This window comes from Chaetodon auriga, chromosome 23, assembly GCF_051107435.1.
Source record: "Chaetodon auriga isolate fChaAug3 chromosome 23, fChaAug3.hap1, whole genome shotgun sequence".
Taxonomy (NCBI): domain Eukaryota; kingdom Metazoa; phylum Chordata; class Actinopteri; order Chaetodontiformes; family Chaetodontidae; genus Chaetodon; species Chaetodon auriga.
The window spans coordinates 1,031,464-1,050,474 of record NC_135096.1 but is presented as its reverse complement, the minus strand read 5'-3'; the positions used below and the strand labels follow the sequence as shown (position 1 = coordinate 1,050,474).

Genomic DNA, 19,011 nt, shown 5'->3' with positions numbered 1-19,011 from the left:
GTCTCATCATCCTGAGTCATTAACACAGAAATGAATTCCAGTGGAAGACACGATGGCGCTAACATGCTTCCTTCCTGACAACACTGGACAAAAGTCCAATCTGACGGCCGCAAGTGTGTTTGATGAGAACCCAAATCTCACAAACCTGTAAACTTCAATCACTTGTAGAGTCGCAGTAAAGCAGCATTTTAGCCAAGTCTCCTAAGAGGAGAGGGTCTTTTCCAGCTGTTCATTGCTTTGCTTATCTTTGGTTCATATCATGAAGTCCTTGACTCCATCTGACGTCTGCAGCTCCGTTCCTTTTGCTACTAAACAGCTAAAATAACCCACTGACCGACTCTGTCATGTCGTCTGATTGCGATCATCATCAGCAGCAGCCAGACCAGCTGTCGTTGTAGCTGAAGTGTCCCAAACCAACGAATCAGCTTCAAACAGACCTGCAAGGTTGGGCTGGTTGCCCAGTTTGATCACTTTTGTTGGTGTAAACTGGTTTCTCCAGTTGGGCGAGTGTTTAAACTTTACTTTCACTTCCTGCCTTCGGTGTGTCGCAGTTTGTTTTCTCCTCTGAAGCTCCAGCTGAAGGTAAAGTAACTCGTTTCAGGTGTTTTTTACTCAAGCTGTCGTTAGCTTAGCTTCAGCACAAACGGCATCTATCTGCAGCTCCGTCCATCGTTTCTCCAAACTCTGAGTTTAACTGTGAACTCTGGACGAAGGAGCTGAAAGCAGCTCTGTTAAAAACATCGGCCATGTTGTGTGGATGTTTGTGAGTGTAAACGCTGGAATAAGAGCAGAAGCAGAGCGAGTTGATCCTCAATAGTTGATGTGGAGACAGCAGGAAGGAGCATTCAGAGGGCTGTGAGGAGCTGAAACCTTTTATTTCTCAATTCAATCTGTAACTGTGTCACTAAATGAGCTGTCAGAGCTCTGAACTCTCCTCCAACAGCAACGAGTGTCGCTTCTTTTTCTCACTTTGTGCTTCAATGTGATCAAGAATCAAATCAAAGATTCCTCTTTTAATGTGACCCGAGAGGGCTTGATTGAGACAGGCTTTTATTTTGAAAGGATCTCTCAGTGGTGGAAAGTAACTAGTTTACTCAAGTACTGTTATTAAGTACAGTCTGGAAGTACTTGTACTTTACTTGAATATTCCTGCTATTTTACATGCCTCCTGTGTAAATATTTGACTTTCTCCTTCACTTATCGATGATCGAGGATCTTTCAGTCATGTTGAATTTACTGAATATTCCACAAACTGAAGCTTCCTGTCAGCAGTGGATGTCAACGGTCATCCAGGCATCAAGTGTGTGTTCACTTCACTGCAGCTTCATGGCGCCATCTAGTGGACTGATAGAAGTACAGCAGCTCGGCCTCACACTGCTGTCTGACTGCATTCAGCTGACACTGATATGAAAGACGAGATAACAGCCAATCAGAGGAGGAGCAGCTGATATTTGGACAGGAGAAACCATGAAAGGATGATTTCAGCTGACGTGCACATGACTGATTTGTGTTTCCTCTCCAGATCAAAGTGTGTATGAGCTGACGTGAGTTCAGCAGCATGAATCGGTGTGAGGACAGAGAGGAGGGAGTCCGTCCCTCTAAAACCAGTCTGTGTGGGGACGATGACGGTCAGACCGAAGCTCAGAGGTGAGACCAGGATCTCTGACTGTCCGGGACTCGTCTCCATGTCAGAGCACTCAAATCTCTCCACCATCATTATTTACACTCAAAGCTCTGTGTGTGTTGTGTTGAAGGCCAGAGCAGCAGGACCCACCAGACTCTGCTGGACCTGGACCTGGACCTGGACCTGGACCCAGCTGTGTGTCCTTCAGGAGTGACCGGTCAATGGATCGCCTCTTTCATTTTAAACAGCAGCATATCTCTGACAGACAGTAAGTTGTTCTCAGTATTAAACTCGTGTTGGACAATTTGACCTGAAATGTCCACATGTCCTCCTCATGTTGTCCACTGCTGATGTTTGTCCTCATTAAATCCAGTCTGACCAGTTGTCCTTCTAATGTTCAAGTTATCCTAGAATGATGATGAAGGTTAGAGCTAGATTAGTGTTAAAGGACATTTGTCCAGTCTGTCCCGAAACAGCACTGACATGTCCACATGTGGACACTGAAAGCTGAGGATAATATGAGGCTTCAGCACAAATCCAGTGGGGACCTTCCAAAGTCTCTTTACCATCAAACTTCCTCTTTGAATGTTGGACGAAAATGCTTCAGCGACCATCGTCTCTAAATAACAGTCAGGATATTTGTGCTGAGTCTCGTGATGCAAACGTTAGAAAACAGACCAACAGAGTCGGTGCTGATGGACTCCACAGTTTAGTTTGTTGTCTGTCAATCACAGTAAAATCTGCTCAGAAATCAGTCCGTTGAGTCCTGCTTTGGTCCAAGATTTGATGTACAAATGAAGCGATGATCCACAGACTGAAATCATTCAGTTTCATGTTTGATTGAACTTTGGTGTGTTGATCCTTTTCTTGTTGATAGCTGCTAGTTTCTCCAGCAGCTTCTGAGTCTGAAGAAGAAAAAGTCCATTTCCATCCCTGGTGGTCTTCCTCTGTGTCTGACAGGATCTATGGGAGACCAGCTTCTGATGGACCTGGACCTGGACCCAGCTGTGTGTCCTTGAAGAGTGAACGGTCGACGGGTCGCCTCATTGATTATAAAGGAGATCGACCGTCTGCTGCAACAAGGTAAACTGTTAATAACATTAAAATATCACAGATTCTTGTTTGAACTGTTATTGATCCAGAAAATTTTTTTCAACCTGTTTGTTTATTTTCAGCATCGTTCTTCTTCTCATTTGTTTATATCCTCACATGTGGAAGCTGCCCAGTATAACCAGTCTTAAACTCTTGACTCCAGTTGAACATTTCCTCCACACACACCTTCTGACTGCTGACTGCATGAGTATAAAACAGTGACTTGATTGCTAACAGATGCTAACGAAGGCTAACCCTGATTCCACTGAGTTCCTCCATCAAATCAACATGTTGTGGTTTTCAGTCATGTGACAACACAAACACAAACATGTCAGTGATAACAGCTGGACTGAGATCAGCTGCTGTGAAACACAGAATGAAGCAACACAGAGAGTCTGAGGAAACACACAGTCTGTTTGTGATTGATGCTGCTGATGGATTCACAAAGTCAAGAACGACACTGATGGCGGCATCATGGCGCCTCACATCAGGCTGGAGTTGTGCCTCTGTGAAGACGTCTGATGCAGAGAAGGGTGTTATGGGTAACTAAAGGCTGCAGGAGCTCAAAGAGGAGACAAAGCTCAAATATGTGCTGTGTGTCAAAGAAGTGGACAAGAACAAATACAGGTTGTCCAAGAATAAAAGAAAGAGCCAGAACAACTTCTATGAGCAACAGCTGCACCTGTTTCCTTCATGTAGTCCAGAGAAGAACATTCCAGCTTTCATTTGAAACACAGCTGGATGTGAAATCACCCTCAGCTTTGCTTTGATCCAGTATTCTCTGCTTCTCTCTTTGCTTTTCTCATGTTTCACTCACTTTATTGTGACTCACTGCCAATTTGTGCTGGACAGGTAGCATCCAGTTAGCTTGTGTGAGCTGTGTGATGCTGTCCACAGTATTATAGGGGTCAATGAGAACTGGAGGGACTCAACCAGACAAGCTGGTCAACCAACACAATAAAGTGAAAGCTGCACAGAAATGCAGACTGGACTGTTGATTCACGGTGGGATCAGCAGTACGCGCAACACTTTAATGTCAGTGGAAACCATCTGATTCAATGTTGGAATCAACACTTTAGATCAAAGGACCTTCAGCTGGTGTTTGTCTCTGTGTGGTTGGACATGATGTGAGCTAATTCTTCATGATTCCTCCACAGAGTCCAGCAGGAGAGCTCAGAGGTTCACAGTGGTCAGTCTGCCCACCAGCATCAAACTCACCTGGACTCCATATTTCTGGTCTGTACATGTACAACAGCTGCTTTCAAATCTATTCTGTTCACAATAATCTCCACACTGCACTTTTTAGACCAGTGGACCATCAGTCTGTCCAACATGGATCTGATGTTTGCTTCCATGATTTCACTTTGTGTCATTCATATCATCTTCTGTTCCAGCTGCTGGAGGAGAACATTGTCTCTTTTGTGAGGAACGAGCTGAAGAAGATTAAGACGGTTCTGAGTCCAGATGACCCAGAATGCTTAGAGAGTCAGGGGGGGATGAGGATGACGATGCAGAGCAGAGGAGAAGCAGCAGAGAGGCATTTCTGAAGATCACACAGCACTTCCTGAGGAGAATGGAGGAGGAGGAGCTGGCTGAGCGTCTGCAGAGCAGTAAGAGGATTTCTCTAAAGGTTTAACTGCTGGATCAGTGGAACATTCACTGATGTCTCAACAGATGGACCAAAATATGGTCAGACAAGGACATTAAATTCTCATCTGAACTTTATCAATCACTTATTGATTTATTTGTTGTGTCTTCATTCAGAACATCTTTCCTCAGTTTGTCAGCGTAAACTTAAATCTAACCTGAAGGAGAAGTTCCAGTGTGTGTTTGAGGGGATCGCTAAAGCAGGACAGCGGACCCTCCTGAATCAGATCTACACAGAGCTCTTCATCACAGAGGGAGGGACTGGACAGGTCAATGATCAACATGAGGTCAGACAGATTGAAACAGCATCCAGGAAACCACACAGACCAGAAGCCACAATCAGACAAGAAGACATCTTTAAACCCTCACCTGGACGAGATGAACCAATCAGAACAGTGATGACAAAGGGAGTGGCTGGCAATGGGAAAACAGTCTTAACACAGAAGTTCACTCTGGACTGGGCTGAAGACAAAGCCCACCAGGACATACAGTTCATGTTTCCATTCACTTTCAGAGAGCTGAATGTGCTGAAAGAGAAAAAGTTCAGCTTGGTGGAACTTGTTCATCACTTCTTTCCTGAAACCAAAGAAGCAGGAATCTGCAGGTTTGAAGAGTTCAGGGTTTTGTTGATCTTTGATGGTCTGGATGAGTGTCGACTTCCTCTGGACTTCCACAACAATGAGATCGAGACTGATGCTACAAAGTCCACCTCAGTGGATGTGCTGCTGACAAACCTCATCAGGAGGAACCTGCTTCCCTCTGCTCGCCTCTGGATAACCACACGACCTGCAGCAGCCAATCAGATCCCCCCTGAGTGTGTTGACATGGTGACAGAGATCAGAGGGTTCAATGATGAACAGAAGGAGGAGTACTTCAGGAAGAGGTTCAGAGATAAAGAGCAGGCCAACAGAATCATCTCCCACATCAAGACATCACGAAGCCTCCACATCATGTGCCACATCCCGGTCTTCTGCTGGATCACTGCTACAGTTCTGGAGGATGTGATGAAGACCAGAGAGGCAGGAGAGCTGCCCAAGACCCTGACTGAGATGTACATCCATTTCCTGGTGGTTCAGTCCAAAGTGAAGAACATCAAGTATGATGGAGGAGCTGAGTCAGATTCTCAGTGGACTCCAGAGAGCAGGAAGACGATTGAGTCTCTAGGAAAACTGGCTTTTGAGCAGCTGCAGAAAGGAAACCTGATCTTCTACGAATCAGACCTGACAGAGTGTGGCATCGATATCAGAGCAGCCTCAGTGTACTCAGGAGTGTTCACACAGATCTTCATAGAGGAGAGAGGACTGTACCAGGACAAGGTGTTCTGCTTCGTCCATCTGAGTGTTCAGGAGTTTCTGGCTGCTCTTCATGTCCATCTGACCTTCATCAAGTCTGGAGTCAATCTGCTGTCAGAAGAACAAAGAACCCTGAAGAAATCTAAATCCAGAAGAGTCACATCTGCAGAGACACATCTCTACCAGAGTGCAGTGGACAAGGCCTTACAGACACCTGGACTTGTTCCTCCGATTCCTCCTGGGTCTTTCATTGCAGACCAATCAGACTCTCCTACGAGGTCTGCTGACACAGACAGGAAGTGGCTCAGAAACCAGTCAGGTAACAGTCGAGTACATCAAGAAGAAGATTGAAGAGACACCTTCTGCAGAGCAAAGCATCAATCTATTCCACTGTCTGAATGAACTGAATGATCGTTCTCTGGTGGATCAGATCCAACAGTCCTTGAGTTCAGGAAGTCTCTCCACAGATAAACTGTTGTCTGCTCAGTGGTCAGCTCTGGTCTTCATCTTACTGTCATCAGAAAAAGGTCTGGATGTGTTTGACCTGAAGAAATTCTCTGCTTCAGAGGAGGCTCTTCTGAGGCTGCTGCCAGTGGTCAAAGCCTCCAACAAAGCTCTGTAAGTACAGAGATAGTGAAGTTTCTTCATCAATAAATACTCTGATATCTAACTTACTGTTTGCTTCCTTCCTGTGTCTCTTCAGACTGAGTGGCTGTAACCTCTCAGAGAGAAGCTGTGAAGTTCTGTCCTCAGTCCTCAGATCCCAGTCCTCCAGTCTGAGAGAGCTGGACCTGAGTCACAACAACCTGCAGGATTCAGGAGTGGAGCTGCTGTCTGCTGGACTGGAGAGTCCACACTGTGCACTGGAAACTCTCAGGTCAGATCAAGTTAGTGTTTGTATTGACAGATTTAAGTTAGTTCTGTACATTTAGAGATTCATTTAGTTTAAACAGTCTCTCTCATGTCAGGATTTGAATCTTTCAGTCTGTTCTCTTTATTTTCAGATCTCTGACAGATTGATGATTTTGAGTTTGTCAATTGATAATCAGAAATAATTTCCCAGTCTGCAGTTGTAGATCATCTTTTCTGTGCATGTCAGAAAAATGTGTGTACGTGTCTGAATGTGTGAACTAAGAAAAAAATCTCTCAAATTCAAGTTTGCAGATGTGTCATAAAGTTTTGTCGCTGTCGAAATATTTTGCGTATTTGTAATTAAAATCTGTGCAGTAATATTTTCTACAGTGAGGTTTCACAAAGTGCAGCATGGGTCATTAAATCTGATGAATTGATTATTGATCAGAGTGCTGAGTCATGGGAAACATGAATTCTGAAAGACTATGAGTCAGCAGTTTGAGTCCAGCACAAGAGGCTGTCTCATGTGAAGCTCAGCGGGATGAAGGACAAAACAAATTGGACCAAGCCAGGCTTCCTCTGTGTGAGCTGCCTCAACTAAACATGAACTCCAGGCAGAGATAACGGCATCATGACGGTGGTTATCAGCTTCCTTTGTTAACTCAGGTTTCCTTCATCAGGCTCTGTGCACGTTCCCATAAAAAGAGATGTTTGCTTCACCATTTGACTCTTTGTCACCACAAAAAGGACCAATCATGTCCCCCCTCCTTCAGTCCAGAGGAACAGGTTGTTATAATGGAGAGCTTTGGAGAATGGAAAAAATAAAAGAGGAAAATCGAGACTGTTACTGCACATAAGACGAGAGAGGAATGCTGGCAGAAAACTGCTGATCCTTTAAATCATTCAATTCATATATTTGTTTCAGCACACAGTCACTCTCAGAGCCTCCTGTTTATTTCTAACTGCACATTCGAGAGTCTGAAACTTTAAACTTCATCCAGCAGGTTTAAACATGACACTCAGGAACTGGATTCAGGTCTGACACTGTCCCCTCATGAAGGACACATGACTGTGTTCTTACAGACATGAAGACAACGAATCAACATCTACAACATGTTTATGATGGAACAGCAACAATTTGAACACACGCTGAGAAGAGACTCAACATTTTAAAATAAATGTTCTTTTTCTTCTTCTTCTTCAGACTGAGTGGCTGTAACCTCTCAGAGAGAAGCTGTGAAGTTCTGTCCTCAGTCCTCAGATCCCAGTCCTCCAGTCTGAGAGAGCTGGACCTGAGTAACAACAACCTGCAGGATTCAGGAGTGAAGCTGCTGTCTGCTGGACTGGAGAGTCCACACTGTGCACTGGAAACTCTCAGGTCAGATCAAGTTACTGTTTGCTGTAAAAGCGTTGGCGTCTGTCTTTAACCTCAGAAGTCCACACGTTTGACACATACAGACAATGAAGTCTGGCTGAGATGGAAATCCTCATTTCTGTGTTGTTGTCATGTGACTTTGATGAGTGGACGTCACTTTATTCCTGATTCAGTCATGATTAATTACCACAAAGGTGTCGCTGAGGACCTCAGGAAGTGAAGTGTCGAGTGTGAAGTTGTTGACCTAATACACAGAAACTGTTGAGAATTATTATGTGTTGTAAATCCTCCCACGTGATGCTGCTCAGCCTATCAGATCTCTGCATTTTGAGAACAATGATTTGACGGACACAGCAGGACCCTCAGATGATCTTCCATGTGTTGTTCTGTGTGTTTTCAGGCTGTCAGGCTGTCTGATCACAGAGGAAGGCTCTGCTTCTCTGGCCTCAGCTCTGAGATCCAACCCCTCCCATCTGAGAGAGCTGGACCTGAGCTACAATCATCCAGGAGACTCAGGAGTGAAGCTGCTGTCTGCTGGACTGGAGGATCCTCACTGCAGACTGGACACTCTCAGGTATGAAGAGGCTGCTGCAGCCACAGTCAGTCAGTGTGAAAGAGGAGGAAGAGCTGGAAACATGTTGTCTGTCTTTTTGGTTGATGGTGGATGTGAGTGAGACATGAACAATCACACATGTAGGAAACCTTTGTCCTTTGATCACAACAACATAAACACTGGTTGAACATGAAAAGGACATATTTGTGTTGGAGGTCTCAAGTAGAACATCTCCAGGAACAAACATGATAATGACCTGTTGGTCATAATTGATGCAGTTTGGACAGATCTCTGCATGGAAAAAGAACTGTCTGTCAGTTTGACAAATGTCCTTTTTGTCCTCAAAAGACATAAAAACAAGCTTCCAATAAGTCCAAAGCAGTTCTATTTAGTTCAAACTGCTGGAACCTGACAACCACAGAACAGAGCAGGACTTTTGAGATGCTTCATTCAAGTGATTTTCTCAAAATGTTGGACTGTTCCTTCATCAGTGGTGAGCAATTGAACTGAACATGGTCTTCTTTACAGCAAACATGGCTTGTGAATATTTCCATGTGCAGACATCAAGTGGCTCTTCTTGTTCTGGTGAACTTCAGGAAGTTTGACATGAAAAGATTTCCACACAACAGAGTCATGATGACTTGTCTCAGATATTGAATTTGGGACATGACAAGGAGAACCGTGTCCAATAATCGATGATTAAAGCTCTGTTGGTTTGTTCAGTGAAGACAAAGTCAGACTGATTATTAAACATCACTGGTGGGAGAGCGAGAGAGCGATCAATTAGTGAAGCAGCTTAGAATAGAAGTCAGCAACAGATTGAAATGAGGAAATGAGCTGATGAGAATCAGTGTCGCTGTCAGTGTCTGAGCAGAGCTGAAGAGGTTTAGGGGCAGCAGGGAGAAGCAGGCCGGATCAACATATTGTGTTTGTGTGTATGAGAGTGATGTAACGTCCATGTTTGCATGCTGAAAGAGGAGGTGCTGCTCTGACCCCCCTCCTCCTTTCAGGGTGGAGCCTGCTGGAGTCCGATGGTTGAGACCAGGTCTGAGGAAGTGTAAGTGTGTCTTTAATTTGACTGATGAAAACAAAGCAGAGCACATTCAGCCATCTTCAAACTGACATCACTCATTCACATCTCTGATGTCATCATCAAACTGTCCATCAATCAACAGATGATGGATCAATAACTGCAGCTGTTTTCTTCTTCTTCTCTCCATCAGATTCCTGTGAACTCAAACTGGACACAAACACAGTGAACAGAAGGATCAAACTGTCTGACAACAACAGGACGATGACACATGTGGAGGAGGATCAGTCATATCCTGATCATCCAGACAGGTTTGACTGGTGGCCTCAGCTGCTGTGTGGAACTGGTCTGACTGGTCGCTGTTACTGGGAGGTCGAGTGTAGAGGAAGATTTTCTGTATCAGTGAGTTACAGAAGAATCAGAAGGAAAGGAGACAGTGATGAGTGTGTGTTTGGATGGAATGATCAGTCCTGGAGTCTGTTCTGCTCTCATGGTCGTTACTCTGTCCGTCACAATAAGACAACAACGTCCATCTCCTCCTCCTCCTCTGTCTCTCACAGAGTAGGAGTGTATGTGGACTGTCCTGCTGGCACTCTGTCCTTCTACAGAGTCTCCTCTGACTCACTGATCCACCTCCACACCTTCAACACCACATTCACTGAACCTCTTTATCCTGGCTTTGGGTTCAGGTTCTGGTCCTGGTCTGGTTCCTCAGTGTCTCTGTGTCCTCTGTAGAAGGGAGAGTCTCCTCCTGTTAGAGAAACACTGCTGAACAGATCAGTTGAGTCTGTGCAGGATCTCAGTCACATCAGTCTTTCATGTTATTGGAATAAATTGATCAATGAACTTTGTTGAAAATGATTGAAAAGATTCCTCATTTACTTTGTAAACTTCTTCCACTTCCAGTCCTTTAAAGATGGAAGCTGTGATCATTAAACTGTGGAAACGCTGTTGACTTGAACCTTCAGCTGTGTGTTGATTTTATTCTGGATCTTGTTCCAATCAAAGCTGAATGTTGCTGTGAGTGTTTTCTGGTCTTTCTTAAGGTCAAGACTGCTGACCGGACTCAGCTGAAAGATACGGAGAAATGTTTCTGATGCTGTTGTCCATAAAGAAATGGGTTTTTTTTTTTCCAGTTTGGTGTAGAAGAAGTCAGTTGGTCTTCACAGAGCCATGACTGGAACCACATCCGACACCTTTGGGATTAACTGGAGCACTGACTGTGAGCCAGACCTGATCACCGACATCAGTGTTGGACCTCAGTGATGCTCTGGTGTCCAACTGGGATCAAACAGCAGCTTCAATATCTGCTGCAGTGACTGAGCGCAGAAGACTGGAGATTGATGTGGCAGCACAGGCATGAACACGGTGTCACAGTCACGTTAATCACACACTGAGTGAAAGTTCAGCCGTCCACACACTTTTGGCCACAGTGTGACAAAAAGCCAAAGCGCAGACTGAGATGAAGCTGCTCTCTTTAGTTCAGTGAAGGTGTTTTGTCCTGTCAGGTTTTGAGTCGCCGACACCTTCATGAAACTGTGCAGATTGTCGAGTTCTTCCAGTCCAGCAGGGGGCAGCATCATCCCACTGATGAAGAGGAGGGAGCCCACGTGAAGAATCAAAGTGAGTCAGATGAACGGAAACACCACAGAGTCCAGATTTCACACTGAAGAAAACTGTGAACGTTGAGAGGAAACACACGAACAAACGCTGGTTTTCCTTCAAAATCTCTGCTTAATATTCAAAACCTTCCTCTAAAATTCAACCTTCTCTCAATGTTTTCCACAAAATATTTCACATTTTCACCATTTTACTGCAGTGAGTCTCTGTGTGTTTTTGTGTGTATTTCTGTGTGTTGTTGTGTATTGTGATGTGACTCTGTCCTCCAAACGTTTGAAATGTCACCTTTTCTTCTTAAATTAGGACTTTTTGTACATTTTATCTTCTAAATTGTGTGATTTTATTGTCAAATGTTGTGTTTCTTCCTCTGTGTGTTTTAAAGGTTGTGTGTCTGTGTGTGTCGGTGTGCGTTGTGCTTTTTGTGCATCAGTGTGTCCTTGGTGCTGTTGTCATCAGGACGTTGATCATGTGATCAGCTGATTCTCTCACTTTAAACTCAGTCAGACGTTCCATCATCACTTTCAGCCTCCTGAACACACAAACACACGGTGAGTCTCTTCCGCTTTGATCACATTCATGAAATCAGATGAACTTTTGTTCCATTTCATCCAAACTTTACTGTAAACTGATTTCATTCAGTCACAGCTGAAATCACTCAGTCGTTTGTTGGTGCTGAATTATTGAACCAAGCTGCATTTAAATCATCAGGTTGGTCCATTTGGTTTTTATTTAAAGTTTCTGTTCAATAGGTTGATCTGAAAAATGTCAAACTTCATCTTAAAACTGCAAAACTTTGGTCAAAAGTTCAGTCGATCGATCAACTGAAGACACGATGTTCATACAAACAGGCTGTTTCTGCTGCTGTTTGATGTCTGAATATTGATTTCAGACAAAAGGTCTTAATGTTTTATTTTGAAGGCTTGAATCAGGTGGTTTGTTTTGAAGTTTAGTCAGATGTTAAACATAAAGTGGAAACCAAAACATGTGAAAGGTGTGAAAGTGGAGAAGTATTTCCCAGACAAAGAGCTGTTCATGGAGTCAGTCAGGTCAAACATGAAGTGCAGAGGGAAAGGAGGTCTGTCTGAACAGGAAGTGTACAGGCTGAGGACATTTGGACAGAAAGTCAGACAAGAACTGAACAGAGATGATGGAGAGGACACAGAATAATGCCTCTGTCCTTTGACACTGTGTTTATGGGTGATCACTTTAAATGATAGGTGACCCTTTGTCGTTGACGTGTCCTTCCTCCTCAGACCTCCTGAAGGGACGCGGGGGGGAAAGGTCAGTTGCAGGTCTGTTCTCCTACAGGATGACGTTGAGGAAGACTCTGATGATGAGAATGAGATGAAAATATATGCAGCTAAAAGCAATGTGAAGCCAGTGAAACACCAAAAACATCTTCCTGATAAAAGAACCAAAACCAAAAGGAATAAAAGTGAGATGTTTCTGAGAAACGTTCCACTAGAGGGCACAACTCTCCAGATTAAATCCAGGTCTCAGCGAGAAGGAGGAAATCCAGATGAAGGCATGCTCGAGAGAGTCGACGGAGAGCGGGAGAGATAAATCGAACAAAGAAATATAAAAAATTAGTTGGTCGATTTGGCATAATCTGGACTGTGACTGGAGCAGGATGGCAAGTAGTAGTGGTGGTGGATCGGATGATGATGATATGATGATGGGTTGGACTCCACTTCAGAGTCTGAGAGAGAAAGGAGGAAATGGGAGAAGAACGCCTCCAAACAAACGCTGTCTTACAGATGATGAAGAGAGACATGATGTGAGGAAAAAACTAATGACGGAGGAGGAGGAGAAGATCATTCTTCAACTTAAAGCAGGGCATGATATTTCATCTGTAAATCCGATTACTCCAACAAATGATTTGAAGGAAGCACTTGGAGATATTGAAGAGATGGCAGTTTGTTTGTGAAATGTAAGAATGCTGGGCAAAGAGACGAGGCACTTACATTACAAAGTGTGTGCAAGAAAGAAGCAGCAGAGAGGAAAGCAGTGGGAGGGAGTCAAGGAGAGGGGACGTCAGACAGCAGTCAGCAACTTATTCCATAACGCTCATTCTACAATGCTAGAAGTCTCTTTGCAAATGGACAAGAGTTTAAAGGATATATCAAGGAATTAGCAGTAAAACCAGACATTATTTAGATACAGGAAACATGGCTCAAACCAACTCTGGACTTTATTATTATAGGATACTCTAGCATTCGTAAAGATGGTGGAGGATGTGCAATTTTTATTAGACAAGGTCTAAAATTCAGGCAAATAATGACGGCACAAGAGTTAGAGGTAGCAGTCACTGAGGTGTGGATAAAGGCAGGAAGTATGAAAAGAATTCATTTTTATAATCCCTGTCAGCAATTAGAGAAAGAAAAGATGGAATCCATCTCAGATGATTGGAGAGGGAAAGTCATCTGGTGTGGAGATTTTACTGCTCACAGCACAGTGTGCTGGACCAAGACGACTCAAATGGGGAAATTATAGAAGAAAGTCTGGAAGAGAAAGAGATGCTGTGTTTAAATAATGGTTTAGGCACCAGGGTGAACCTGGCGAGGGGCACAGAATCAGCAGCTGACTTCACTTTGGTCTCACAATCTCCTGCATCAATAAGTAACTGTGAGTCTTAAGGGGGAGCACAGTGGGTAGTGATCACTATCCGATATCTGTTTATAGGAATAGAAAAGGATAATGACCAGAATAAGGGAGAAGGGAGGTGGAAATTTGAGGAAGCAAATTGGAACAAATTCAGAGTATTAAGTGAGGGCAAAATGCAAATGATAGATATAAACCAACCAGTAAACAAACTGAATAATGACATTTGTAAAAGCATAGTGGGAGCAGCAAAGGAGTCCATCCCAAGAAGTGTTGAGAATAAAAAGGAAAGATTAGTCCCATGGTGGACAAGTGAATGCACGCAAGCAATAAAGGCTCAAAACAAATCCTGTAAAGCCTTAAAAAAAATCTCTCTATTCAGAATTTAATCATTTCTAAGAAACAACAAGCAGTAGTGAGGAGAGTAATAAGGAAGACAAAAAGGGAGTATTGGAGGAGGTATTGTGAGTCACTAGGAGGGAGTACTCCACTGGATAGAGTGTGGGGTTTGATAAAAACAATGTCAGGTCATAGGAAAGAGTTTGGATACCCAGTCATGACAAGCAATCGGAAAATGGTCAGAAATAATGAGGAAAAGCAGAACTGTTAGCAAAGGCTTTTGTTAAAGTGCACAGCACAGGAAATTTGAGTGATGAAGAAAAGAGAGGTAGAGAAGGGACAATATGAAGAAACATGTAAACTATACAGGGTGAAGAGGAGGATGAAAATACAATTAACCTGCAGTTTTCAACGACAGAGCTGAATGATGCCTTGAAAAATCTGGAAAGATGACTCCGGGAAAAGATCAAATAAGTGACTGTATGTTAAATAATCTGAGTGACCAAAGTCAAAAGATTTTACTGAAATTATATAATAGGATATGGGAAGATGGGAAATTACCAGATCAGTGGAAAGAGTCCATAATTGTTCCTACCTGTAAACCAGGTAAGGATCCAAGTTTGGCAGAGAGTTACAGAGCGATAGCCCGAACATCACATGTTGGTAAAATTATGGAAATAAGATTTACAAAAGGCTGGTCTGTTGTTTAGAAAGGAGGGAGAAATAAAATGCTGTCAGAGTGGATTCAGGAAAGGAAGGAGTGCTGTAGATCCCGCTCTGTGTTCAGAACATGAAATTAGGAAAGCTCAGGTAAATAAAGAGGATGTAGTGGCTGTGTTTGGATGTGGAAAAAGCCCATGACATGATGTGGAGGGAGGGGCTGCTAATCACACTGTATCATATGGGGATAAGGAGGAAATGTACAGGTGGATTAAGCATCTTTAACAGACAGGATGACATCAGTGAGAGGGGGGAAAACTTTCAGTGGAAATACAGAGTAGAGAATGGAGCCCCTCAGGGCACTATTATAAGTCAACTTCTGTTTTCAATGATGATAAATGACATATTCAGTCATACAGACAGGTCCACAGGGACCTCTTTATTTGCAGATGATGGGGTTATGTGGAAAAGGGGACGGAACGTGGCATTCAATGCTAGGAAATCACAAGAACAATAAGGAAGGTGGAAGCTTGGGCTTTGGAGTGGGGCTTTAGGTTCTCAGTTACAAAGACAAAGGCAGTTTTTTCTGAAAAGAAAACACAAAACCAAATCAGTCTTAAACTATATGGACAACATCTAGAAATAGTAGATTGATTTAAGTACTTAGAGATTTGGTTTGACAAGAAGATTACATGTAAAATACATATTGAGAAAACAGTTGAAAAGTGTAAAAGATACTAAATATTGTTTGGTGTTTGAAGGGCAGAGAATGGGGAGCAAACAGCATCTTTGAAAACATTTTATGGGGCTTTAATCCATTCAGTTATTGATTATGGATGGATAGAGTATGAATCAGCATCAAATACAATGCTGAAAAAACTGGATGTCATGGTGAAATGCCACTGGAATTAAGAAGAGAACAGATTTCATTAAACTGCTGGGCAAAGCTAAGAGGACATGAGGAAAATCATCCAGGTCAGAATATGATCAAACCGTGCCAAGAGAAAGGAAAAGGACAGGCGAGGAGTTTTGGATGGACAGTTGAGAAACAAACAAAACTGTAGGCCAAGCTGTTCCTCTCTCTGTCATGCCACCGTGGACAATGGAAGAAGTGAAAGTCCATTTGAAACTGTTAAAGGACCAAAAAGGAAAGATTTGAAGGGCAAACAAAGTTAACAAGTACATCAATAGAAACTACTCACAGTGTGTTAAAGTACACACAGATGCATCCAAGTCACAGAATAATAAGGTGGGAACAGCTTCTGTAACACCACATTTAGACACAATGTCAAGTAAAAGCATCAGTGATGATTCAGCAGTGTATACAGGGGAGTGATTGGCTATTCTGCTTGCAGTGGATTGGATAGAGGAGGTCAGACCACAGAAAATCTGAATAGGATCAGATTCAAGCAATGCTTTAGAAAGTATTAGACACAACCATTCAAACACCAGGCTAGACATCGTACTGGAGATAAAAGATCCACAGAATCAGGAGGACAGGGGCGGAAATTCAGTTCATTTGGGTTCCAGCTCATATTGGATTAGAAGGAAATGAACTGGCAGATAAATATGCTAAGAGTGCAACACGGACTAGAGAAATAAATATGGTTGTAAAATACAGTAAGTCTGAGATTAAATGTATCATCCAATCAAAAATAAATAAGAAAGGCAGGAACGATGGGACAGAGGGAGTAAGGGTAGACACCTCTACAGTATTCAAAGGAAAGCTGGAGAAATGAGAGAAAGTCAGGAGATGTTGGGTACAGGGCTATATTTAGGTTTTTACACAGCTGTTTGTCAACTGCCAGAAAACAACAGAAGAAGAAGAAGAAGAAGAAGAAGAAGAAGAAGAAGAAGAAGAAGAAGAAGAAGAAGAAGAAGAAACATGGCGGTGCAACATGGTGGACTCTGTGGAAGAGGACCTGCTGCCTCTGTGGACATAAAGACTCATTGTAAGGTAACGAAAACACGCTGATTCTTATTTTGACACTAATGAAAACAGAACTATGAAGATTATTTTCCATTGCTGCCAACAGATCCTCTGAATCCTCCACACTGGACCTTTAACACTGACTGCTCTTTAATTTTGGGCTCTGGTTGAAGTTCATACTTGTTGGCTAGTTTTCAGCTTCATGGTCCCAGTTTTTATGATGCTTTGTTGTTTTGAAAAGAGAAACTTCAGACTGAGCTCAATGAAATTTTGGACATTTTTAACAAACAGCTGACGAGCAGAGGTTCTTCCAAACCATACCACATAATAACTCAGTAGGAGTGATCCGAGTGATGATCTGTGTGACGGCAGGCACAGATCACCAGCCCTGAGTTCTGGAGCTCAGAGACACTTCCTGACAACGGTTAAGCCACAGCAGAGAAGCTGGCGTCCCTCCATCCTCACCGTCACCAGTGCTGAGGTCTCGAGTGGGGGAGTGTGGAAGTTGCGGTCATGACAGCCAGAGCTCCCACTTTCAAATGTGGTCTCCTAACCTCAAACCCAGTGAAACCACTAATGCTCCAGTAAAATCTCTTTTAAACCATTGCAACCACTGACCAACCCACAAAGCCTCCTGAAAAATCTCTCACACCTCAAAACATCTGTGTGAAAACACTTGGAAACTAGTAAAATCAAAGTGAATTCAACAAAATCCTGAAGTGAATCCTGTATAGGCTCTCAGGTCAATCCAGCAACACCTGGAGTGAAACCTCATCCATATAAGGACCTGTGTTCCAAAGCCCTGGTCCACTCCTTTGATACGTCACAAAGTGGCTTTGATCCATCAGAGATGACATCAACATTCCACTGAGCTCATGGCTTGAGTGAGGTCATTCGTTTCCATGGCAATGTAGGGGAATCAGTTCATTCCCTCTAAGTTAACGTTGCATTTGTTAATAAAATACGGGGCACCAACCTTCCTCAGCTCAGGATTTTATTTATTATTTCTTGTAATGCTGATGTAATGACAACGAATGAACCAACAGTAGACCAGTCTGATAATCTGAAGCGTAAATTCTCGATAAGGGAGTGCTTATATCCAGCTCAAAAGGACACGACTTGAATGAAAAGGCTTATTTATTAAAACACAATAATGAATATAAATAATGAATAATACGACAGAGGATATGGGTGACATGACGTAACACAAACAACTGCATTGAGAAACTTATGGCAAATAATGGCAGAATGAGTTTGGCAATAGTGAGAAGTAGTTTTGAGGGAAAAATGGGGATGCAAATGTAAGGTTAATTTCTTGAATGAATGGCTGAGAGGAATTAAGAAAATTGAGATGTTGTAACCTTACGGACCCAACTCGTTATTCAGACCCGGATAAGCATGCCTACTTTGCCAGCGGCGCTCCGGTGGATGTCTGGTCCGAACTGACACGAAGGGACTCCAGGCCGTCGTTCGTTGCTCTGGTCTGCGCTGTGGTCCAACGGACAAACCAAGCAAACCGCGGTTGAGAGCCAATGTTGGACAGGGATGTTTCAGGAGCTGGAAGGCCTCTGGTGTCAGTTACAGATGAGGAACGGCTTCTGATGGTTATTTAACTCAGACAAGTGGGTCGAGGCTGGCTACAGGTCTTTGGTGCAGAGAGTTGGCGACCGTATGGCAAAAACTTCAGATTAATAATAAAATTGAGAGTCTCTTTGATGGCCGGTCGAAAATGTCTCCAAAATTATTATTACGTGACTAGAATTTAACTTTGGAAAAGTTATGCGGCTTAACGTGGCGAGCAAAAATCAAAGTTTCACAAATATATAAAAAAAAAAACTCGGAAAAGAACTTTTTTCTGAATAAAGAAATCAAACTACTCTGTGCAACTATGAGCAGCAACAACAACAAAAAAAAGACTGAGAGGACGACGAAACGAGAGGAATAACTGAAGACTAAGAGAAGACTCAGAGAAGACTAAAGACAAAACGAAAGACTGAGCGTCCGCTGCACGCTGCAGTCAGTATACTTGCTCCAGGGCGTGTCAATAGACTGTCATGCATGTGGGATGGTTCGCAGACGAGCGATGTGATTTTACCTTATAGAGCGAGAATTTACAAATGATTCGTTCGAGGGACTCATCTGCTTCTCACTATGGTCAATCACATGTATTTTAAATGATCAATTTTCAATGGCATTTCAACATCGTTCACAACATGCGTTAGACAATTCTTATGAATAATGACAACATTCAACAATAATCATGATAACATTCTCTAATACTCATCCTAATAAACATGATGACTAAGAGTATAACTAACTTAATATGACAAAGAAATAAAGAAAGGCAGACTATATTTGCCAAAATGATTATCACTATTATTGTTACTACTAATAAC

The 19,011-nt window shown here is 42.9% G+C and overlaps 1 protein-coding gene across 1 annotated transcript; it reads left to right on the top strand.

Annotated features, from left to right (window-relative positions):
* Window positions 1-1,531: 1,531 nt before the first annotated feature.
* LOC143316300 (uncharacterized) lies at window positions 1,532-17,132 on the top strand. Its single transcript, XM_076724184.1, has 4 exons — window positions 1,532-1,647; window positions 1,755-1,892; window positions 2,585-2,692; window positions 16,988-17,132. The coding sequence occupies exons 1-4, from the start codon at window positions 1,559-1,561 to the stop codon at window positions 17,130-17,132; spliced, it is 480 nt and encodes a 159-aa protein (XP_076580299.1). The 5' UTR covers window positions 1,532-1,558.
* Window positions 17,133-19,011: the final 1,879 nt, after the last annotated feature.

Bases quoted from the DNA above. Each gene is read 5' to 3' on its own strand.
- LOC143316300 (XM_076724184.1), top strand. From the start codon at position 1,559: ATGAATCGGTGTGAGGACAGAGAGGAGGGAGTCCGTCCCTCTAAAACC. The intron at 1,648-1,754 runs GTGAGACCAGGA...GTTGTGTTGAAG, and splicing joins GGTCAGACCGAAGCTCAGAG to GCCAGAGCAGCAGGACCCAC. The intron at 1,893-2,584 runs GTAAGTTGTTCT...TGTGTCTGACAG, and splicing joins CAGCATATCTCTGACAGACA to GATCTATGGGAGACCAGCTT.